The 24,432-nt window shown below is 38.5% G+C and overlaps 1 protein-coding gene across 4 annotated transcripts; it reads left to right on the top strand.

Annotated features, from left to right (window-relative positions):
* Positions 1 to 268: 268 nt before the first annotated feature.
* On the top strand, positions 269 to 22,892 carry LOC143348287 (CYFIP-related Rac1 interactor B). Of its 4 annotated transcripts, none has more exons than XM_076778337.1 (7): positions 269 to 861; positions 15,942 to 16,078; positions 16,236 to 16,460; positions 17,093 to 17,328; positions 18,888 to 18,967; positions 19,055 to 19,181; positions 19,467 to 22,892. In XM_076778337.1, exons 2-7 carry the CDS (start codon positions 15,994 to 15,996, stop codon positions 19,602 to 19,604), a joined length of 891 nt encoding a protein of 296 aa, XP_076634452.1. In that variant the 5' UTR covers positions 269 to 861; positions 15,942 to 15,993; the 3' UTR covers positions 19,605 to 22,892. The 4 variants fall into 4 exon arrangements, with proteins under 4 accessions (XP_076634452.1, XP_076634450.1, XP_076634451.1 ...); XM_076778335.1 differs by having other exon boundaries at positions 17,093 to 17,427; positions 19,467 to 22,891; XM_076778336.1 differs by lacking the exon at positions 269 to 861 and adding an exon at positions 13,710 to 14,129 and having other exon boundaries at positions 17,093 to 17,427; positions 19,467 to 22,891.
* Positions 22,893 to 24,432: the final 1,540 nt, after the last annotated feature.

The raw sequence follows: 24,432 nt of genomic DNA, 5'->3' as shown, positions 1-24,432 counted from the left end.
TTTAAACAGTTTTTATTTAAACGGTACATTCTACGCGGTGCAACGAACAAAAGTTTCGATCGGAATGAGCAAAATATTTATCATTCATTCCTGACAACGCACTTAGTCACGATCCTGAGAGAAATCGCTAAAGAATGATTTACAGGATTGAAAATCCGTAGACTGCCGGAGAGACAGTGACGTGCCAAGAGTGGGGAGCACCAGCTGACTGCCTCTCGGTGAAACTGTCTCGTCGTTTGCTGCACGCCGTTGCTTTGACAGTGTTGTATCAACCTCCGGGAGAGTAAAGTCGTGTTCTCCCGCTTCATTAATCTACTCCTCTTTGTCAGAAGAAATTCACACCGAAGTCTACTCGCTGTTTAAGTACAGGTTTCCGTACGTAAACTTTCGCGAGGTCTATTCGCGATCAAATATCGTACTCGTTTGGAAGCTATAAAAATCGAGAAAGAAGAGTCGAACGATTCGACAAAGGAAAGAATCGTAGTTTTTTAACCATCGAAATTCCAAGGACAGCACCATTAAAGGGTGGTAAAACAAATAGAACGCGAAGGACAGTCACAACGAAGTCTTTATTTGGACATTCTACGAATTTGTGCGGCGTGTTGTGAGTGATAAAGTTTATCGTACCGCGGCAACCTGAGACCTTTCGTGTCAGCGAGGAGCAGATCGCTTACTTCTTTTAAAAAGAGTGTCTCGGGGAAGGGTTGGTTCTTTCTGGATAACCGGAAGCGGGCATTTTAACGAACGAAGGGAGAACAATGTCGACACTTCAGAGCAACTTCCCTTGAAGCTCTCTCACGTTCCCGAAGATAATAATTCGGTCGTTGAGTCATGCTCCGCCTGCTTGCTCTTCGTCAAAAGGTAAATAACCCTTTTTTTTTTTTGGTCAGCTATGTTTATAAAGAGTCGAGAGCAAGAAGCTCGCGAAGACATTCGTATTGCAAAACCGATTGCACGAACGGTCGTTACGTACGAGTTACGTTTGTTACAACTTGCAATAATCACGGAAGATAACGAACATTTTAAACTTTTAGAACGATTCGAAATTAATTCACGAAACGAAATTATATCGTGGATGCTACGAATATCACTTTTATAAAAGTTGCAAAGAAAACTTTACGAGAATTAATTGCGTAAAGCGAAAGGCTTGGAAAGAAAATACGATTTATAATTGCAACGGTGAACTTTATAAAATTCGTAATTTATGTGCACATTTCCTTCCCTAAACATTTATATCGGCAAATGCAGACTTAGATATTTTATCGATCAATCGTAAACATTGATACTAGGAAAAAGATAGGCGAAGAATGTAAATTAATTGCGTACTTTATTATAGGTATGTTTGAGAATATTATGAAGTACAGATTTTACGAAATGGAATTTGAATACAGAATGGATCAACTAAAATTTTGATTATCGTCTGCCCTCTAATATACGTCATCTTAATCGACCTGACACTCTATCTTGAGAAATATTTAAATTTGAATACTCGTTTTCTCCATATAATACTTGCACAGTGTCGTTGCGATATTAAACCATTATACAGGTTATATTATATGTAGTATATCCTGAGAAATTATCGCGGGCATGACAACTTTTCGAACGGACAGGTAAAATTCGCTATTATCTCTCTGGCTAGCTCGCCTTTGTTTGCATCGAAAACGAGAGTGAGATACACTGAAAGCGAACGAGACACATTTACCCGGTGCAACTAGTTCCAGCAAATAGTGAGGTAACTTAATGACAACCTTTCAGGAACTACCAAACTTTAAATTTTCTTTTTCTGAGGTTGCAAGTAGCCTTTAATATATAACAATTCTTTTTTTGTAAAAATAAACCAAGTTTTTTAAACGCATTCGAAGTTCAAATTACACTACTTATTAATATAAATCTTTAACTAGTACGCTATGGAAAGTAAACACTCCTTGCAGGTCACAAAAGCAAACTCTGAGCAAATATAATATATTAATCCGACGTTTCAGTCTACGTTGGAAACTTTCTTTGAGAATATATGATTCAAAATTTAACACAATATTAACACAATAAATATCGAGTTTTCGATGGTTTCATTTTAAATAAGATCTCTTTATCTAAGAAATATGTCTTTTGTAAGCAGAACGACCCGAGAAAAATGTAATTGCACTTTGCAACCGGTAAGAAACTCGTATTACACGATGGCAAAGGTCATTAAACCACATACAATTTTCCTTTATAGCGTTCTGTGTCTTCATTTAGAACAGAAACTACGGCCTGGCCCAGTTACTAGAATTATGTATCTTGAATACGTAGACCTAATAATACGGGTAGTTTAAGCCTAAAAAGCTTTCGGAACACGTTGAATCAGTAAACATTTGTTCAGAGTGAACGACCAATAGATTATTTTCAGAAGCTTATCAATGAAAATAGTTAAACGTTCCCATGAAATATCCATAAGAACGTTAGCAAGCAGTTTCGCGAAGGAGGTGCAGGCATAACGGAGCTCGGGCAAAATGTTTGTTTTCGCTAAATTACGTATGAATTAATCTGTCGTGCGAGTGCACTCGCGCGGGCGTGCAATTCATTTCCGCGTGTAACTCAAGTGCGTATCAGGCCTTCAAAGAGACGAGGAGAGCCATTGCCGAAGAACCGAGAGAGAAATCTCTACGCCAGATGCACACGGTGCTGCTTTCACGTTGAAAACTTTTTATTGACTGACAAAGGAAACCGCGAAACTCGAGGCGAGCATAATAATTCGCGCGAGGCTGTGTGACGGCTCAATTTCATTCTCCGTTCTCCGTAATACCGATTTACCAGACGATTTTCCTCTTCAGTTTCCCGCCAGGGAACTGCAAGATAAATTTATGAATTTTTTAAGAGGCAGGAAATTCGTTTCTCGGTACGCATCGTTGCCGATTATTTTTAATTACGACCAAGAACCACGCGTTTCCTTGAAAGTTTTCGTTTCTTTTTCGGATTTAAAGAATCATTTGGTTTTAGTAACAATGAATTTGCTTGGATAAACGTTAATGTAATTTGTGCACCGGCGATATCTCTTGTTTCAAATTTACCACGATAATTTGTTCCAAATTTCTCGTTTGTAATTTTGATGTTTCGATGCAGTCTACTTTGCCCGAAGAGAATTTTAGTTATTTCTAATTATCGAAGCGCGGAATATTCAGAGAAACGTTGGAAACAAATGGGATCGAATAGATGCGCCAACAGCGCGCGACCTCGCGTTTTACTATTAATTGGTTCGTTTCAAATTATTACATATTTCATCGATAATCGATAATGAATATACCCAATCGGAGGGACCGAAAATGTTATGTGTTTATACAGCTTGCATGGACCGTAGAGGAATAAAAATACAGCGATTAAAATATTATTTCAAATACACTCTTAACTAAGTAGTAATCTCAGGAACGTTTTTAAGAATCTCGTATTAATTAACTCCGATATTTGTTATACGAAGCACATAAAACGATGTTAGGTTACACGAGGGTAAAAGGTTAAAAATAATGAAAGGAATACTGTTTTTATCGTATACCTTTTTGAGTTTCGAATATCGAACTAATCTCAAAGGGTGTGCGCTCTCCTTTTTTATCCCGTTCGCTATGAATCCACGGGCAGCGATACGTTATTAAATTATCGGGTCGCATTACTTGTGATCATGGCAGTCCTATCTATCGACCAATTAGCAAGTAGGTCGCCCGCTCGTTTGTGGGGAACGAAAAAGGGAACTCGTGAATCAACCGTCGACGAAGAATTTGAACGATCTATCGATCCCCGGCGGTCCCGTTCAAAATTGAATTTATCGCAGCGAAAACTTAATTTACAAACACGCGTTCCTGCGTTTGATTAAACTATGTCGCTGCTTTTATTTTACACGTCGGTTCGTACTAAGGCCAGCGTTTCAATTTTCTAAAAAAAGAAAAATTGTAATTCTTTGTAGAAACCAGTTACACGACTACCGTCGTACGTTCGATGAATTATAAGTGGATGGTCGATTTTAAAAGAAATTTTGCTCAATTATCTGTCGGGCTACTAGCAGAATCTGAAGCGCGGTAAAAAAATGTAATAGAATTTCTGTTAATTGCACCAGTGTCGTCGCTGAAATCGATTGCACCGTGCCATAAATATTCTTTTTTAAGCCAATACTATTTTGTTTTCTATGTAATATAAAACGTGGATGCTTCCACCGTGTTTAGCAGTAGATTGTGAATTTTTCTAATAAAATTTTATCAAGCGTCCGAAAGTACCCTTCTGGATTTATAGCAATCTCGTAATAAGTTTGTGTTATTTCAGACTTTGAATAAATTTCTTTCAATGAAAATACGAAATAAACGCGGTATAAATAATCGATGAGAATTAGATGAGTTATCGGAGCGAATATAATGGAAATAACTGGGGGAGAGCGAATGCGATGACTGATTGGTGATGGATGATCGGTGTTGACGAATGACTAGGTGTACCTGCGACAGTGCGTGATAGTGCGTGGGCGATAATAAGCAGACAAGCACGCGGCTCGCACTCTAATCGGCAACTCTGGCAGGCGACAGCATTTTTACTGGAGCATACTCCGTTTTATCGATAAATACTTCCCGTGAATCGACAGAAATATTTTGCGAAATTACAAAATGAATATAGTAGAATATGTATAAAATTTACTCGATTCCGTGGAATAGCTTTTGACGCGGAACAGAACATTTCAGAATCTTCTGTCTGCACGAAGTCAGAACGAAGGACGCACCGAACAGAAAATAGGTATTGATTTTGACTGTGTAATAAAGTTGCCTGCATTCATTTACGAGATAACTACGGAGAATTCCATCGATCGGATTCCATTGGGTTGTTGGCTGTACCAAGTAGAAATTGATTCATGGAACGGTACTGCGTGCATATCCGCGCATTCCAATAATAACCTGATTCGACGCAGGACTTTTTAATGTAGAAAAATTTGTACGTCGTTTATTCGATCCGTTGCACACTCGAACGGACATGAAACATAATTTTTACGTTTGTATTACTTTCTATGCAATACGATCCACCGTGACGCGTATCTTATGATTAATTTAGATGTATTAATATGTAGAAGACGTTCTCGGTAATAAAAATACGATATTGTCGGTGAAATAGGTACGATGAATTACTCGCGGCACGCTCGAGTGATATAAAGTGGGATCCACGGGGATACTGTTAAATGTATTTCTTGCTACTTGATACAGAGTGACGGTCACGAGGGAAGAACCAGAAGCAGAGACATAATTAGACTTCGAATCGTAGATCTCGATCGATTATTAAAAATACTTCACTCATTTTCGTGGTAAATTGTATTAAATAATAGTTCAGTTTTTTTGCCACGAGCCAAGTCTATTCTTCTGATTTACAAACTATCGTTCGACGTCCAGGACTCCGAAATCTTTGTTTTTAGCCTTATTTATCTCGAAAATGAGTAACCGTATACGCCCAAAAAGGAAGCGTATCTTAAGCAGCTTATCGAGACTCACAGTTTGAGGTATGGCTCATTAAAAGCAGGTTTTCACTTTTGGATACCTCTTAATTAACAGAATTAGATTCTATTCTAATAACATCGTGTCTAAATAATTACTAAAATAATCTGTAATACATAATGGTTGTAACAAGCTTTCGTTCTACTAAATCTCTATCTTACAAGCTTTTACCCAATAAATATTCGTGATTTACGAAACGCAGAGTTGCTCGTTAACCAAATAAAAATGCGGCCAACGCTGCTCTTTAATTAGGTTTCTTTATTCGGGCCCTTAATGTGCTGAAGCACCTATAAAAAATAAACCGAGTTCGAGCGTGGGCTCTTAATTCCAGACACTGAAGCGTGCTACCGACTTAACGCCTCATTGTTTTTACGAGGTCACTATATCCCTTCCGCCGATAATATAGAGGCTTTATCCGCGCGAAGAGCTTCATTTAAATAATTGAGTTTGTCGTTAGAAAGGATCGAATAGAATTTGTACGGACAGGAACGAATTTCCGCAGCGTGCCTCGAGCATTACTTTGTCTAAATATCGCAAGCACTTCATTGTGAGTAAACACGAGTACAGACATTAACATCCTTCTATGGGATATCGCGAATAGGCGGATGTGGCGTGATCACGTGTGTGGAAAGCACTATCGCGCATGTGTAGCTCAGCTACCGTGACATAATGCTGTTTATCGTAAAAGCATAACAAAGAATATTCCTTCGTAAGTGAACGAACTATACGTCGATTCGAACTGGAAAAATGTAGCTTTGTTCTGTTATTTATTCAAATGTAAAGAAAGTTACGATTATTTAGGAGTTTAATTCTGTAATTATAGTTTGCTCTTACAACGACAGGCTCGTTTGGTTCCTTTTACATGAATCTCTTGTATGTAGTTTCTCTTAAAACAACGAACTAGTATTTTATTTATACGCTAAACTTTCTAGATAACGAAGACGTAGCCGCGCTTTGAATTATAATTTTGAAATACTGCAAGAAGCGCGTTAAATATTTTTTGCGTCGTAGCTATTAACTTTAGACGTGGATAAAATTTTTGTAAACACACGTGTCGAGGAGCACTGCATCGAATTTTACTACTCTCTCTTCTGTCGATAAGTATCGATCGTTTTACAATTAATTGCTACCGTTCTCGAAACGATACGTTCCTTTTTTTTGCTTCATTTGTAATCAAGCTTGCATCCAGAAAGGTTTGTCAAAGCGAACGTGTATGCGAGCAGAGGGGGAATTTTACTCGGAGGTTTCCTGTCTTCGTCCGGGATATGACGATATCCCCTCTGATTGGCCAGTGGCGTAAGCAACCATAAAAATATCCGGGGTACGTGCGATTTCTGGCGTACACAACGTAGCTAAATAGCAGATTACGTAATAACGAGATTTAATTTGTGACGCTTTGTTAAAATATTTCTGAATTTTGCATCGGGAGCTCCCCGTTCGTTGCACAAAATAATTCTTGTATAAAATTTTTAACCGTCCGGTTGAACGCTGATTGTCAGTTATCTCAGAATGGATCTAAAATTTTCCCGTCAGAAATATTTAATTTTGTAAAACAACACCGACGAAACTAAATTTTCGCGATGCAAAGTACTTTATTTCTGGCTCGATTTTAATACAATCGTTTGGCTACAGAGTTTCGTGAAACAGCGTTACACATTCACGTGTAATTATTAAGTAACGATATAACGACTACCAACACTTCATTAATTAAGCACGCGTTTCAAACTTTCTACCTGCGAGTATATTTCAATGCGACCGCAGGCGGAAAGAGCGCTCTTCCTTCAAATTTATGTAATTAAAAAAAGGCCACGGAAATAAATTCTTTCGAAATACCGTTTTCGTTCTCATCATTGTCGTGCGACAGTCTGCGGGAAATGAGCAGATCGCGTGAGAGACTTTCACGTCTTTCGTATTAGCTCGTATCACGTAACTGGTGTATCAAGGCACGAAGTAGGAACTTGGATTTCGTAGATTCCGCTATACATATTTATACGCGAGGAAAAGTACGATAGATTAGGATCGATTAAAATAAATTTTGCCTAACATCCTCCTTTTCTCTCGAACATAGATCAACGTACATATCTTTCTCATTAGCCTTACGGTAGAATTCGGAATAATTAAAATTTTCCTTCTGTGATTCCCAGTTTTTACAAACTCATCAAGCCGTTCTTTCATCCCGTTCGAGAAAAAATGGGAATGGTTCCAGTTCTTCTAATTGTTGGGGGAAAAATGCTTCGAGCGCGCCATATTGTGCTTCGATCGAGCATGTTTGAATTATTGGACAGCTGCATACTATGTTTACCTGTATCCAAACGAGGGTTCCCTAATCCCATGCCCCATGTAGCTGGATTTCTAAGGACTCCAGTATGATACTTAAAAGGGCAAACAGAACGTAATATTTGCTTCGTTTTATTTGTATATACAATTTAATAATAATGCAGTATATATTGTCTAATCTCACAATGCCTCGACCTCGTCGTTCATGTTTCGGAAAATCTGTTATCGTTGCGTCGTATCGTCGTCGGTTATCGCGAGTTGTGTAAAAAAGTTCTCAATGGAACGAGAGATCGGATGGAAACGTCGATTGCAATTTCCCATCGCCACTAAGCGAGCAGACCATCCTTCCGATCGGTAAATAAAGTATGTCAGAGCCTCCGTTTCTGGTACTCGAAATCGCTCGGTCCGAGTATGTACTTTCAGATAACATCGGAAATCCATAAGCGTCGCTTTAGAACTGCGAGTTTTATGACGCGACGTCTGATCGGGCCGTCAAACAAATCTAGCGTAATGATTTCAAACGATTTAATTGACTCGTAGTGCAAAGGTGTCGATCCGATGATATTAAACGTCGAATTATCAACGGAAATCAATTAATTAATTGATAACCGGCAACCGTCCGTTAGAAAATATTTTCGTTAATTTTATTCGATGCTATTATATCGATCGATTCGATTAAAACTTTCTTTTCTTTTAATAGAGTGAAATTAGTTTCCGAGCGCAACATCGCACTTTATAACTGTTCACTTTTAATTCGACGCGTTATTGATTTTTATATGGAGGTTACGGTATAATGTAAGTTGCGGTCATTTCCTCTTCCCATCGTTGCCGTTAACGCTTTTAATTAATTTGCCTCGTTCTTAAGGAGGCCAGGGCTATCAAAGAATATCGTGTACCGCGTATGAGTAATCGATGTCATTATATTTTGCAGCTAGGAAACGTCCTGTTGAGTATTTAAAATTTTGATCAAATTAAAATACAAACCCAGGAACAGTATAGGAAGCATTTTAAGATTGTTTGGTATTCCGTAAGTAATCGGATATCTTAATTTTGGCAAAGGCTTCAGGAAACGTAAGATGAAATATATATTTAGCTCGAACATCGAGCAAGTGGACTTCCTACTGCTGGTAGAGTCATTAATAATCTCTTACTAAATACGATGTCATCAACTTTGAAATACTGTTGTTACGACGAGTGCTTATTTCGATTGTCGCTCGCAGTAACGTCGACCTATCCGAACGTAAATTACTACGCTCGAGTTTCACCGAAATAATTTGGAGGCACGGTAGTTGATGTTATATACAAGAGTTAATTTCAGAGAATCTAGCGTTCGCAAAGTACGAATAAATATGTAAGACTGTTTGCAATATGAAAAATATTGCACGAGTGCTTCTAATTTAATTTAAAACGTTGTTAAACCCCTTTTAGCGATTAAACGCGATTGCTACGCAAATATGTCGCAATTATTTTTGCGTGTACGAGCGAAGTCACAGTCAGAGACCCGCGCAAATAGCAAAAAGTTGTGTAAATTTGACTTCGTTCGCGGCTGCTGAAGTATTTATTCCGCGATTTCTGCCTGGCATTAAAAACGTGAAAGCACAACTTTGAGCAAGTACTCCTTGCATTTCGAAATTTCTGAAAATTGTTTTACGTTATTAATTACTCTATCAAAAGTCAGCTATTAAGAAACGATATAACTCCACTATTTTTTCGCATTTTTGGCGATACGCCCGCGCGATGTAACGGACCGGCTGCCAGACGGCGGTTTTCATGATCGTCGGCTATTATATTTCCATAAAAAACGAGTTATTTTCGTTGAAATATGACATAAGAGAAATCGTGACTGGCTCTTACGGTCTTGTTTCAAATAAGGTTGTCGCACAATTAGAGTTTCGACGCGGTAGACTTCAAGTCTAATGGCACCGGTGGTTATATGCCACTCAATTCTCGGTAAAGCTAATAATCAACGACAGTTAACAGACCGAATACATTGACCTTCTTTCAACAAAGAAATTACGTGACATCCTGAAACAGAGGAAACTATTTACTACCGTGGTTTGTGTAATTTCTTTGCGTAATATTATAATATTTGAAAGTCGCGCATACTTGTATCAAAATAAAAGCTCGCTGTACGAGTCATTGCCACTCTCTATTCGAGTGTCCCAGAAAATACTTATTTCCTATCGAAATAAAATATTTTTATCCACTTTCTACGGTTAAGAACAGTAGGGACCCGATAAAAGTTTGTATCCCAAATGGGATTAAACGAATCGAAGTTCGTACGCAATATTTTTCTGGGGCACCAGGACGTTAATGGATGCAAATTTTAAAACGATAGACGCGTTTTGGACGTCCCCCCCCTCTCCGTTGCATGCTCGCACGGTTCTGTAATTAATTTGCCTAGTTGTTAAGCGGGTCAAAGCCACGGAAGGAATAGTATGCCGGGTTTAGAGATCGCCCAGGAGCTGGCATGTGTTACCATATCGTGCGTGTGCGATTCGACGTGTCCCCTAAGACACAGAGAGGCGTAGTTACGTGCTTCGCTGGTATTTAAGCTACGTACGAACACACTTGCCTTATTAAGCACGCACGGTGCGGCGTGTTGCGACTTGCCAGCCGCAGACGAGTGGTGCTTGTGCTTAAAGAGACGCTACAAGGCTATGCCTTCACGTTCTATGCACACTGTACTCGGAATGAGAAGTGTCGTTAACGATATCTTCCACCGTGTCGAACGCAATGACGTTCGCAAACTGCGCGGATCCTGTGCGTTGAATAACCGCGGAATGGGATATTTACTCCGATCGGAGCAGCTTCGTTCAACAACTTCGATGGTATTCGAATTCGGTACACGCGTTATGGCTCAAGTGTACGGTATAATGACGTTTAATTGGCTCATCGTTTCGTTAAAGCACATCATCCGGGTAATTACTTTATTTTTAGAGATAGAAAAATATGTTTCTATTCGCAATTTCATCCCTCGATCTCGAGTCGGCTGAGAAAAAATACGCGTGTCCAACTTTCATCTGGTTCATAAAGTTTCATTAAAATCGGTGTCAGACACTTCCCGGATGCTCCTCTTAAGTGTAACCGTTGAAAGGACAATACCGTTCAAGAATGATATTATATATTTAGTCCATATCAAGGTGGCAGCAAGTAAACGGCAGTAAATGTCGCCAAGTTACAAAAGATGCAGCGATAGCAGGCTAGACGTTCGAGCACAATTAGAAGAAAAATTGATTTTATTTTTACTTTTATTCAAAGACAATTTGGAAGATATTCCATTCCCTCGGAAAAAAATGTTGGTGGCCTTAGTGTTCCTGACGTTTCCACTTGGAACCAAAAATCTGGCAGCAAGTGATGTCCCTCTTAAAAGCAAACGACTTCTGCTGGAAGCAGTTTTTTCTATCTCTAAAAATAAACGAGTTATTCAGGTGGTCTGTTTTAAGTATCGTGTCCAATATAGGCCAGTTGTCATAGGCTGGTTTCTTCGCGGTTGTTGGCCATGCCGCCCCCTTCTAATTTTATGGAGCACAGAGGATGCTTGATACTTGAGACGCGATATTTTACGTTTAAAATTGTCGATGCTTAGACGGATATTTACTATTAAAAAGCAAAAGTTAATTTAATCTATTTAAAAATCTTGTTAGTACCGAAGAAAGTACGCTTTTCTTGCACGCTAATCTCTAAAAGTTATAGCATCGAATAAATTAAAATTTTTTTCGATAAAAAATTGTTGTTATTTCCGGTTGAAAAATATGTACACTGCAATAACGTTAATGCGCTGTTTTCTTCGAGTTGATAAGTATCTCGATGCTTATGGACGGTAGTGTAAATGAAGTGACAAGAAATATCTGTCGAGCAATTCTCGTAATGGCGAGGAAAAGAAAAGTACCACTTAAGACTTAATTCGACCCATAACATAGCTCGTGGATTATGACTTACGTATAAGCGTACGTATATGTAAGTCATCGGTAGCAGACTAATCGTCATCATTGTTCGTTTGTTCGTCGTCGTAGTGTTGAAATTAAGGTTAACCGAAGGAAGGGGGAACTGAAGAGTATCGAGGGTTATGGTGGGAGGTGTGGTGAGGGTCTAAATTGATTTGCTGGAATTGATGTACAAAAAGGTCTTTAATGGCCGTCGATTATCTTCCCCCCACGGTTTCCGACGATTATCCAATAGTGGTCTTGTAAGAGGTGCAAAATCTCGACACCGTCACGATATTTAAACAGTGCGTCGTAGAAGCGAATATTTCCTCACCTTCGAACAATTGGTAGAAGTGTCCCTACGCTGATACAAAACGATGCAACGATTCGATCATGTCGACAAAATTTTTATCGCCTCACGCTACGCTTGCTTTTCAGTTTACGCAACGATTGACGTCATTAATGTAGGTGCGTGTGTATAAGTAATGTAAAACAAATACTGGACCGTTATCGATTTTGTTAATGTTAATAAAAGCTTTCGCTCTGACACGTTCGATGTCAGGGTTATCGCCGGTGAGTGACGTTGTTTGTATATAATTATATTCGCGGCAGTGGATAATTTAATAAAATCAAACTCCGCGTGGTTCGCTCTTGATAATAAAGAAGACACGAAAATAAGTTTACCAACAAATTTTTGGAGAACATATCTGCGAACTTGCTCTCAAATTCGATTAAAACTATTAATTATTATTATAGACGATACGCGATCGTGTCTTTGCAGAATACTATGAACTTTTACGATTTAAAGTTATTCTACCGTGTAAATTTCAAATGAATGCATAAAGTTCGTTCGGTGTAACGGTACTTTAGCGATTTTATCGGAAAACTTGGATAAAATTAGGATAGTTAGCCGCCTCGTTGACTGCTGTTTTAGTATTCAATAAATATTATAGATCATTTCCCTCTTGATATAATATCTGTGCATTGCGGTACTTTGTAATTCTCAAGACTGACTTTTAATTATATTTGGAATTCAAATTATCACGAATATTCAAATAATCGTGAGTACGTATTTCTATTTTAAAAAATGTTTATTCTATACAAAAGAAGCCATTTAAATTCATTTGGAAGCATATCGACAATTTTATCGTTTATTCGACAGTTTACCAAATCATTCAATTTTTGTTCATTGACGAGGATGCTAATTGAGGACGTTAGAAATTCAAATTCTTCCCAATTAAATCAGCCAGAAAATCAATCACATTTGAAATTTGAATATTAAATGTCACATTTTTATTCTGCGAACGTTAACTTATAAAGGTAGCAAACCAGACGTTCCCAGAAAGGCTACGTAAACATTAACGCGATTAATTCACCGTAACTCGGTCAACCTCGACGATATTGTTCACCCTTTCGAGTTTCATTTTGACCGTTACTGGCGACCCGTTGGTCTACGAAAAAAAAAGTATGCACCGCCTCACGGGTGACTTGGCCACGAGTTTCTCAGACGTTCTAAATTTATAATTGTATTTTGAACTACGACCTACGCCACCGTGGCGACGCGAGCACTCCCGTGTAACCAGCGATGGACATTTCGATATACATATTTGCAATTCAGATGCGGCTGAATATTTAAAAAATATATTACTTGATATGCGCATACGAATTTCACGCATTATTAACGCACATGCTTGGAAAGTTAAAATCAGTTCGTGTTCGCTTTCAGTTGCACCGGCAATTGATTCCCTTTTAACTTCGTGAATGTTTTCATAATAATTTTCAAAGCAAACGTTTTGTGTTTATCCTTCGATCGCGTTCTGTAGGATTTGAAAAATATCTAACATTAGTCTAAGCAAATAGTCTATAGAATCGTATTCCAGGTAAAATAGTTACTTTCGATAATTTCCCGCCAACTGTTCCGAAACCGAACGGTTTAATATTCCAAAATATCCGCTCGCAAAGTAGTACTTAATGAACACGGTTTTACTGAACGAAGTTCGGGGTGACGGTTAAACGATCGAACTGTAAAATATTCATCGTGTCGGTAAAGTATTGAACGAATTAAATGGCGATTGGGAACGATTCCTCGTCTGTTGATTCGACGATCAACACACGCTGTCGCAATAAAAGATGCCGAAACGTTCGTCGGTTGTAAATAGTAGGCAGCAGCGTCGCCTCGAGGGTAAACGGGGGAACTAACCCCATTGATTTTTCGCGCGAACGTGCCGCCGCCACTGTCGTTTACCAAATAAGGAGAGGGCTCGAACCGCGCCACTAGACAACGCAACCCCCTGCGAACAGCAACATGGCCGACCGTTGAATGACAGTTGTTGCACTCACCTCGGATACTTGTTGACCATCCCCCGGACTTGGACGTGCACCTGTCAGCGTCATGTATTCGCGTCGTCGTTCGCGATTACGCCGGGTTTCCGACACGGTGAGTTCGCGAGAAGCAATTTCGCAAACGACCCGGCGAAATCATCGAGTCCGCTATCCTTTCTTCGACCTTCGCGTAAGAATCCCCAGTGACTATTTCGGATCTTCTTTATTTCGACCCTCCGACGAATCGATCCCCCCAACCGAGCGCGTAAATCTTCTGGTGCGTTTTATTTCGAGTCAAGTCGAAAAACATAGGCGGTGCGATTCCAGGCTAAAAGAGTCTCGGTGAGGTTTGTTTATGTGATTGATCACGATGGGCTCATGCCTTCCGCGAGAATGTTGTTTCGTTATTTTGCACGGAAGCAATGATCGTTACGGCGTCTCCGCCAAGATATTTTCGAGATCGTATGGTTTCTGCATCGAATCACCGTTGGAATTTTCCAATGTAAATGTTTATTCTAACCGTCCCGCGGTACGTAGTTATTTTCGTTTGCGTTTCGACGGTTGGATGGGAGGCGTAATCAGGCTTGAAATAATTATGAGTATATTTCTGTTTTCGTTAATGATTCGAAACGGGGAGAAGGTGCTTGAACCGATGTGAAATTTGTTGGTTATGCGAGAGAAACGTACGACGTTTATTTTGAATAAGTAAGAAAGGGAAGAATCTAGAAAGAAACTCGAAGTTAAAAAGTGTTAATGAGCATCTTGTTAATTGTATTGTCGACGCTGTCTCGATCAAAGGAAAGAAATTGGACACGTGATGTTCCACATTGTGTTACGCGGAATAGTATTATTTAAAGCTCCAAGAACAAATTTCCTCGAAGAATGCCAACCAGTCGGCGAATTTATGCGGTTCAAAGTGACGAGAGAAGTTCGTTAGCAGGACACACGCTTCCCTGCTAAAAATAACGGAGACATTCGCCGGTACATTGAAATCTCTCGGTGCACAATTTTAGATCTAGCGATCTCGATCCTTGTCCCCTCACGTGTGACGAGTTCTCAGTGAGTTTCAGCGTTTATCAAGACTTTATCGCTGCCATATATCATCGATCATAGATACATTATCTGATAAATATAGCAAAATATTTCACAATGAACTATACTGACAGTGAAACAAACGGTTAATCGTAATTTCTGTCTTCGTCGTTAAATGTTTCTATTCTCGTTAATTTCAAACATTATCCGTTTCTATGTTAAAATTGACGTTCGAATTTCTTAAAGGTATTTATCATTCTGATTTTTAAAATGTGTCAAAGTGTGCTATTATTTAAAGTTGCAACCGACCAGCTTCTATAACCCCGGTGTAAAAAGTTTGGGGGGATGAAATATCTAAAAAACGGACGAACTTTCGTGATCGATTGAATACGCGCAGGGGATGATAGTCCACGATGTAGTTTATCGTTTCAGGTGAGGTCAGCGCAGATTAGTTTCGCGGGTTGAAATTATCAGTAGGTTCGTCCCTCGTTCACGAGTTCGCGGAATTCATTCGTTCTACATATACGTCCACAGACACACGCGTCGTTTGTCTGGAATTAACGCTTCGACATGTACGCGCGGATCGGCTTAGGGATCGGGCCAGAAATTCAAATTCCGTTCTGCCGTCGAGCAGTGACGACGCGTACTCGAAGTGCAAAGCCAACTCTACTCTAATCGCGACTTTTTGCAATCGGGTTTAGCACTCGCTTTCACGGTGCCCGCGTGTCAGCGTTCATAGTTTCCCAATTTTCCTTCTTTTTGTCCCCTATCAATTTTTTATAAACGATATTTTTTTGGGAGGGAGTAAAATCTAACGAGTATCGAGATTTTTTTAAAACACGTTACGAGTTAATAATATCGTTAACAGATTCTGTGTATTTTGTTTCACATCTAGATGTCTTTCACGTTGTAAATAATATATCGTCGAAGAAAGCCTCAGACCGAAGATGGGCAAGCTTCTGAGTCTTCTGGCTCGAGACGAGTCTACCTGTTGCACGCCTCAAAAATATGACGTCTTTTTGGATTTCGAAAGTAAGTTTCACGAGTGTACGTTCGCGTCAAGTTTCTTTTGAAATTTTTTCTTTTATCGTGGTGAATATTCCATTCAAATTACATGCCTCGAAAGAGTTCACGACGAATTTATTTCAAAGGCTACCGAATAATAACTGTGGTTTTTATTGGATTCTAGACGCACAGCCCTCCGACATAGAACGGGAGACCTTTGAAGCGGTGCAAAGAGTTCTGAAAAATTCAGAATCTATCTTGGAGGAGATTCAGTGCTACAAAGGGGCTGGAAAGGAAATCAGAGAGGCGATTTCGGCGCCTACGGAAGAGTGTCAGCGAAAAGCCTATCTGACCGTTGCCCCTCTTGTTGCAAAGTTGAAAAGATTCTATGAATTTTCATTAGAACTCGGTGAGTGTTCCGTGTCCAATAAAACTTCCGTATTCATAGTTTGCACGTGTTTATCGAACGAACCAATTTTATTAACCACGTTCCACGCGGGAATTCAAAGTATTTAGAGTATTACGCGTCCGACCAACAAATTCTATCGGTTTGTAGTTATTTTAAACGAGCCGAGAGTTTCCACGCGCGAACTATCCGAGCGGATTCTCGGAACAGAGCTTCCGTATTTCCAAGTAGAAACGTAGCCGAGCCTCTACTTTCAATTACGGTGTCAGTTACTAGAAACAAATAAAAACGTAAGAGTTTAAATGTCGATATTGGTTCAGCAACGTGTTGCGAGGGTTTATTGTTTAGTCTGAGTATTCCTGTATACGCGATGATCGAAAATCCAATATCGCTGCATTGGCGTACGCGAAACTTTCAACCGTTTATGAACTTTGGATGAATTTATTGCCATTATTTGAAATAACACGGAAACTATCGAAGCGTTATGAAAACTCTAGTCAGTTCATAATATGATAGAAAAAACTAAAAATAAAACGTGCAATTAATAATTACAGTAATGGTGAAAGAAAGGATTACTTAATAATTTTTTAAAAATTCAACGCGTTTATTCACGATGAACATCTTGCCATTTTCAGAAAGGGTGGTACCGAAGATTCTGGGTCAGTTGTGTTCGGGGAATCTCTCCCCGACACAGCATCTCGAGACCCAGCAAGCTTTGGTGAAACAGCTGGCCGAAATATTGGAGTTTGTTTTGAAATTCGACGAACACAAAATGAAAACTCCCGCTATTCAGAATGATTTTAGTTATTATCGAAGGACGTTGACCAGAGCATCCCTGACGCGGCAGGACAATGCTGAGAAGGACCTCGTGGTAGGGAATGAGCTTGCCAACCGAATGTCCTTATTTTACGCCCACGCGACACCCATGCTTCGCGTTCTGAGTCACGCGACCATTACTTTCTTGATGGACGTAAGTGGTATCTCTTCTCTTCTTTCTACTTTCTTATCTTTACTCCGTCGCCGACAATTATTGATCCGACTAGACGCAAACAAAGAAATTCTGGACACAAAGCATTCTTATCGCCTGAATTTCGAACTGTATCTCGCTAAGAAACTGTTCCTAAACGTCTCTTCGTTTGCGTTAATGTTTCCATCAAATTTTAATTAATACCAAATATCGTAGAAATACTTTCTTCTAACCAATAAGTACACAAATATTTTTTGGAGCAAGAATTAATAACTAAAGGATTTTTTGTCGAACATGTTCTACGCATGAAATTCGTGAAAATGCATTATACGATGTTACAATAAGAACTCGTTAGTTACGCACGAGTTATCCCCACCATTTCCTGGAATTAACGAGCGAGAGACCATTCAGGCTACTTGCTTTCGAGGAGGCTGCGATTGTCGTTGCTCTGATATATGAAAAAAGGAAATTTTTATTTCATATGCAACTTTTTTCTAATAAAAATCAGTTCAAACACGACCTTATTGGAATTACTATGGACAATGGGGTACATTTTTGCTTGCTTTAAAATATCCTTATCGAGGCCTTGTTTGCGCTCATCATTATCAGGCAGATTTTCGTTCGTAAAAGCCCTCTCATCGAAATTAAACAAAAATGATAAAAAATTCATTTTTTTACGCGTCGGAACGATGATTCACCGTCTGTCAACGGCGTGTGCGGATAGCCAAGTTACAAATATCGAATTTTGTCAAAATCTAGTTTGTTTTCGCGAGTAAGTAAACACGAATCGAACTAAAATGAATGGAAGAGACCTTTGCAAACACTTTAGTATTGGCTAGAAATGAATTTATCCGTTACACTGGTATTGAACGGACGGCATTGCCACGGCGGAGCCTATTCTTCATGCATATGTATATCTACAGCTTTATATTCTGCACGACAGACACCCTGCTTTATGTACTGTATCGTAGTCAATAATTCACTTTCCCCATTTATCGAAGATTCATTTCGTTTTGGACAGGAATATTGTATTTACTTTATGCAAACGTTAAACACGAGTTTCGATCAACAGCGTAACGAAACGCGAGCAAAAGAGTTCGATACAAATAATGACGCGCACCGGAGTAGAAAATTAGCTATTGCGCGAAATGATTCACAGTACAACAATTCTCGGTACATTTATCGGAATAATAGACGGCGGATCCGTTCAAATTGCATCGACGATATTTTAATTGGTATCGCAAAGGAAGTATCTCATTTTGTTCGACCCAACTATAAATACATATTTTTCATTCCTTAATTATTAACTCCTTGTTTCAAAAAATATTATATCGTGTATGAAAATTAGAATACTAAAAGAACCGGTGCTTTAAATAGTTTTTATTGCTTCATTATCATTTAATATATTCGTTTCGTCGCATTATTATTTCTATTAAGTAAAGAACGTTATGCATTTATTCCAGAACGAAGACGTAGCACGCGAAAATATCACGGAAACTCTTGGTACAATGGCCAAAGTTTGTTTACGCATGTTGGAAAATCCGTAAGTAAACTTTAGGAGGGAGGTGGAAAATTTTGAACGAAAAAGTACATAGTTGTGCTTTAACCTGAATTATTTAATTCTTCTTAGAAATCTCCTGGCGCAATTCCAACGGGAGGAGACTCAACTCTTTGTATTGAGAGTGATGGTGGGGTTAGTGATCCTTTATGATCACGTTCATCCCCAAGGTGCCTTTGTTAAGGGTTCGAATGTTGATGTGAGTACGCTTCATTGATTATAAAGTTGAACGATTATCGAAAGAGATATATTCTGTTGACGTCAGTTGCTAAATTATTCTAAGAACCTATTTAGAAATAGTCTAAATATATCATAGTACGAGGGATTAAACTAAAATATCACCGTATTAATATTTATATCGGAATAAAAATAACGGTAGATATAAGTGTATATTGCACTGTATATAATTTTAGTGCGTCGAAGAAAATAAATAAACGTGCACCCTCGTGCATTTTATTGGTAATGTTGTGATGTAAATTCGTAGGTTAAAGGCTGTGTGAAGTTATTAAAGGATCAGCCACCTTGCAAGAGCGAGGGACTCCTGAACGCTCTTCGTTACACCACCAAGCACCTGAACGAGGAGAACACACCGAAAAACATAAAAAACCTGCTTGCCGCATGATTACCAAAACAGCGCGGTTGCTGTATCAGAAGTTGAGACAGCTGGTAGCTGATCTAGAATCTGAACGAGCGATGCATTCTTTTTGTAGCGCCACGAGGACGCCGAAGAAGATATCCTCACGTGTTCACGTGACACAAGCAATCTCCTGTTCCTGATCGTGGCTGGGTGGTGGACCACAAAAGTGTCTTTCGTACCGAGTCTAAAGCTGCCCGAAAACTGCCGACTTCTAGAGAAAAAAAGAGACCTTTGACGATACGAAAAGGTAGAAGAAGGACGCGACACGACTGATCATCGGAGGAATTGCTGATTTCGTTCGTTGCGATGCTTTTATTGCCGCCGCGAACGCGTGCATTTAGGAATTATTACAAACTAACGCATTACTCTTCTTACTCACTTCGATTATTATTGATCATTGCTATTATTATTACTATTAATTGGAATTTTTGATGTTCGTTCGAGCTATCTACCGTCACCGAAGTATTATTGTTCCAACAAACATCACTTATTAAATATTATTGTCCTCCCGACGGGGGCGCGTTAATTAGAGCATATCAGTAGCGTATTTTAGGGTAATTTCGATTGCGGTAATTCGCCGTGTGTTACGATGAGAGGTTTAATAACGTTGTAGATATTGCGAAGATTTTTAGCTCTTGTTTTCTTTGTTGAACGGTTGTCATCGGACGAAGGGACGATCAAGAGGAATTGTTACGAATAATGGAATGGATATTGAACGGAATCGAGGATCGAGGACGACTAAACATTTACTTTGTTTCGATGAATTTAACGAAATTTTTGCAATAGCCAATTCCTTTTATGATTCCATCACAGTTGCGACCAATATTCTTCTGTCTGTGAGTAATTTCTGCGTAATAGAGAATCGAGAACCAAAGACACTACTACCGACGTACATTGCTGCTTTTGTTATGCATTTATTATTGCTGTATTTTCGATAAGAGCGTTATTTATATCGTCAGCGAAGAAAGTCGCGCGACGTAATCACGCGGTACTAGGCAAATTGCCGTTGTTTTCCTAATGGTAAATTTACACGTGAACAATATCTCTCCTCGCGCTGGCATTCGCGTTGTAATCACTTTTTCTAAGTGCACATTTAAGGACTCGAAGCGTACGAGGCCGATTTACAGCATAGATTTCCTTGTATCAAGACTTTTACTATTTCTATCCAATGTTATCAAATTGTATTTTGCAGGGTGTCCCACTGGAAACGGACGCTTAAGTATCGCCTCTGTTTTTTACGATACGGGGACATGTAAACGAAACTTAGATCACTTTTCACAAAGTTTTCAAGAAATAGTATTGTCAAAAATAATGGAGATATTTAGTTTAAATGTCCTACATTTCCGTACGACACCCGGTATAATAATAATTGCAAAAGCTGTCTTGTTCTCATTAATTCGAATAGTCGAAATGCATTTGATTATTTTTACAATAAAAGAATTGTTCAGTACAAACGGTAATCATAATTGTCAGAACACTGCCGATAATGAAATATATCGAAGTAAAACTTTCACGAATATCCATGATCTCATATTATATTTTGTATTCAGCGTTGGAAAAATTTCGAAGAAAGATCAAGACAGTTTTTTGATGGAATTTTTTACATCTTAGTTATAGTTTGAACATTTTCAGTGATATTTATTATAACAGTATTGTTGTTGCTTTCACGTATAACCAATTGTGGATGAATTTTTTATCTTTACTGTATAATTACATATACCTTTTGATACTGTTTTATGGGATAGGCTGACTATGCAAACTATTTTCCTTCAAACGTTTCGATTGTTCGTCTTTGACTTCGTAGTTCGTTTCGTTCTTTTATACATAGAAACGATATTATAACAGAACCACATTTAATCACCAAAATAGCGATTGCTCGTATTCGAATTAATTTAAATGAGTTTCTAACAAACGTTAGTTTAGGCGAATACTAATATATTGCATTTCACTTGTTTTTAAACTGCTACGTTTATGCACGATTATTTCAGTATTAAGATCAAATGGAAATAATAAGGGAGTTCTTTTTAAGATTTGTACGATAAAATTTTTATCAGACAACAGCGAATCAGAGAACAAAAAAGTTATAAGCGATATAAAAGGGTCACGTTAAGTACTCTATTGATATATTTGATTTTTGAATATTTTGTATAATTATAGGCTTCCCTCATTTGTCTTCCACCTACAATAAAACCTTGATCATCGCAGGGAACTAGGCTGAAAAATTCTGAAGTATCGAGATTCTTGCAATGATCGAGGTCGCCGATCTAGTACAGAGCCTCACGTACCCAGTATACTTTCAGTAGCTATGGTTATTTCTATCTTTTATTGCCTTGTCTTCCACGTGTCGACACGATGCAACGAACGAGGTTCTCGTGCAGTTATCGAGGTTGCATTTATCGAGGTTCTACTGTATTTCGGATTGTGCTCCTTCCAACAGCTCTTCCAAAGACGATCAATCGAAGTTTTGTCTTATTGATAACAGCAATCGTATACTCGATTAAAGGATTCCGAATTCCGACGTTCAGCGAATCGTAAGATAAAAAATGTTACGAATTTAGTTACGGAAATATATCGACGTTTACAATCACGTTAAAACATCGAAGCTCGAAGCGTACTTCGATCTGAAACTTTAGGAGCATCGTTCGTATAAAAAAAAGAAAAAGATCAAGAATGAATCGCGCAAATTTCGTAAACGGAATTTATTGTTAAGTATTATACGGATATCCTGTGAAACACAGTTTCCAAAATGTAAATCGAGAAAAATTCTACGTATAAGAGAACCTGTGTGATGAAAAATATTTCATACGAAACAGTTTTTTTGTTTACTTACATACATACACAAAACATAACTGTATTGCATTTATTTGCCATTAACTTCCTGCGAACTTTAATTTAATCATTTGTCTGATTTGTGAAAAATGGACACTGAAATTTTTGTTGCATTGTAAATATTTCTTTATGTAAATATACTCGCTTCACTTGCAGCGGAATCTAACCATTTTTAAAAGGTTGCGAGATTTTGTTACATTTTGAATTAACTTTCTATATGCTGCAGTAGCAGTTACGTTGTGTATAGAAGTTTGATTTTGAGTGAAACTTACAATTAATATTTTAAGATTCAAGTTCTAGATTATCTTACAGACATTGTTATTTGGAAATGAAACTGTAGGCACCCAAAGTTAATAAAATACATTATATAAATATCTCGTATTTAGTGATATTATTTGTACGTGTGTAAATAAAAAGTTAAAATTTGTAAATTGAAGGTAAGCAATTACGATTGTAATCAAAGGAACATGAATTAATATAAAATACAAAACCAAAACGAAACGAATCCCCGTTAAATGAAAAGTCTAATCTCTACCTTGTCGGTGATTGGAAATTCAATGCAATATTCAAGAGTAGACCTTTCACCCAATGTATTTTTTCGGCCCATTATTCTGGGGCTCTAGAGCCCCATTACCATTTTCGTGTCACTCACAACGTCACCAACAGATTTAGAAATAAAGACAAGAGGAAGTGAGACAAAATGAAATTACAGAAATTTTTGGTATTTTACATCATTTATAATTTACATGATATAATACATCATTTGTTTAAAAAATAACTCGATATGGTAATCAGATTGGGTCATCAAAGTCCATAAGGTGAAAGGTCTATTCGTATACCTCGTCTGTGAGTCGTGTTTTCAATTTAGGGGGTACTGATGCTACTTTACCAGTTTAGCATCAATTCGAACGTTACCGATTTTGAATAGAATAAGATTATAACGCCACTAGTGGTCAGAATTGTAAGTAAGTTTGCTGAACCACCATCCAATGTTTTTTTCACTCGCAACCTAACCAACGGGCTATAGAAAACGATCATAGCGCTTATTGTGGTAGGAAATGGAATTAGAGAAACTCTCGTTTTTCAATGGATTGCAACTGTATGGACCAGAGTCGGACATGAATAGATTAATTTCATTGGAATAATCAATCCATTAACAAGTGTGATTGAAAATTTAGTCGACAGAAGTAAGTCGCGATTAATGATCAGGTACAACCGCTATAAGCTGCGGAGAATCACACATTATGCGGCTCATTCAGCTACTTCGTGATTCCTTAACACTACCCTGAAAAGCAAACGCGAAAAAATAATCGCAACACTAAAAACAATCGCGATAAAATTCATATTATTTGCGACTTGCAACGCGATCAGTATTCATATTTCGCAACACTAATAAAATCACGTATTAAATAATGCGCAACGCTAATTTTCTTAATAAGCTCAGCTGTCCCGGGTTGCTTCTTAATGCTGGAGCAGGCACCAGTGTTATATTTGGGCATTTAATTAGTCGGAACTCTAGATTAAAACAAACGCGATCAGTGACTATTCGCAACGCTAATGCAAAACGCGATGCCCAGAAACACTGAACGTCGTGATACAAGTATCATCTGAAAAACTACCAAATACTACAACTACAGACGAATACAGTGACACAGTAGAACCAAATAATGATTCTCCATTCTCATCCGAAGATGAAGATGAAGAACCATTCGTTGCAGCCCACTCTTGAGACAGTTTGTCAGGGCCTCTTCGACTCCATCGAGTCTTTTCTTTCTTCGGCGGTCCTGCCGAAGCCTGAAACTTAATGCTAGGCTCAAGGTTCCGTGCATTACCCAGTCCTTAAACAATGCTGCAAATTGTTTGAGGAACAGGTGTGGAGAACCTCGAGCGGGACGAGCGTTTCGGGGAACCTACCGCGGGCGACCACGACCACGAAGAGCGACTGTAAAGTCGCGCGATTCCAAGAATCGAAACTAAAACCAAA

The sequence above is a fragment of the Colletes latitarsis genome, chromosome 11 (assembly GCF_051014445.1).
Source record: "Colletes latitarsis isolate SP2378_abdomen chromosome 11, iyColLati1, whole genome shotgun sequence".
In the NCBI taxonomy this organism is placed as follows: Eukaryota; Metazoa; Arthropoda; class Insecta; order Hymenoptera; family Colletidae; genus Colletes; species Colletes latitarsis.
The sequence above is the reverse complement of the archived record's forward strand: the minus strand, read 5'-3'. Positions and strand labels throughout refer to the sequence as shown.

Excerpts from the sequence above, each read along its gene's own strand:
- LOC143348287 (XM_076778334.1), top strand. The coding sequence starts at position 15,994 with ATGGGCAAGCTTCTGAGTCTTCTGGCTCGAGACGAGTCTACCTGTTGC. Across the intron at positions 18,968-19,054 it reads TTACGCATGTTGGAAAATCC|AAATCTCCTGGCGCAATTCC; the intron begins GTAAGTAAACTT and ends AATTCTTCTTAG. Across the intron at positions 19,182-19,466 it reads TTAAGGGTTCGAATGTTGAT|GTTAAAGGCTGTGTGAAGTT; the intron begins GTGAGTACGCTT and ends GTAAATTCGTAG.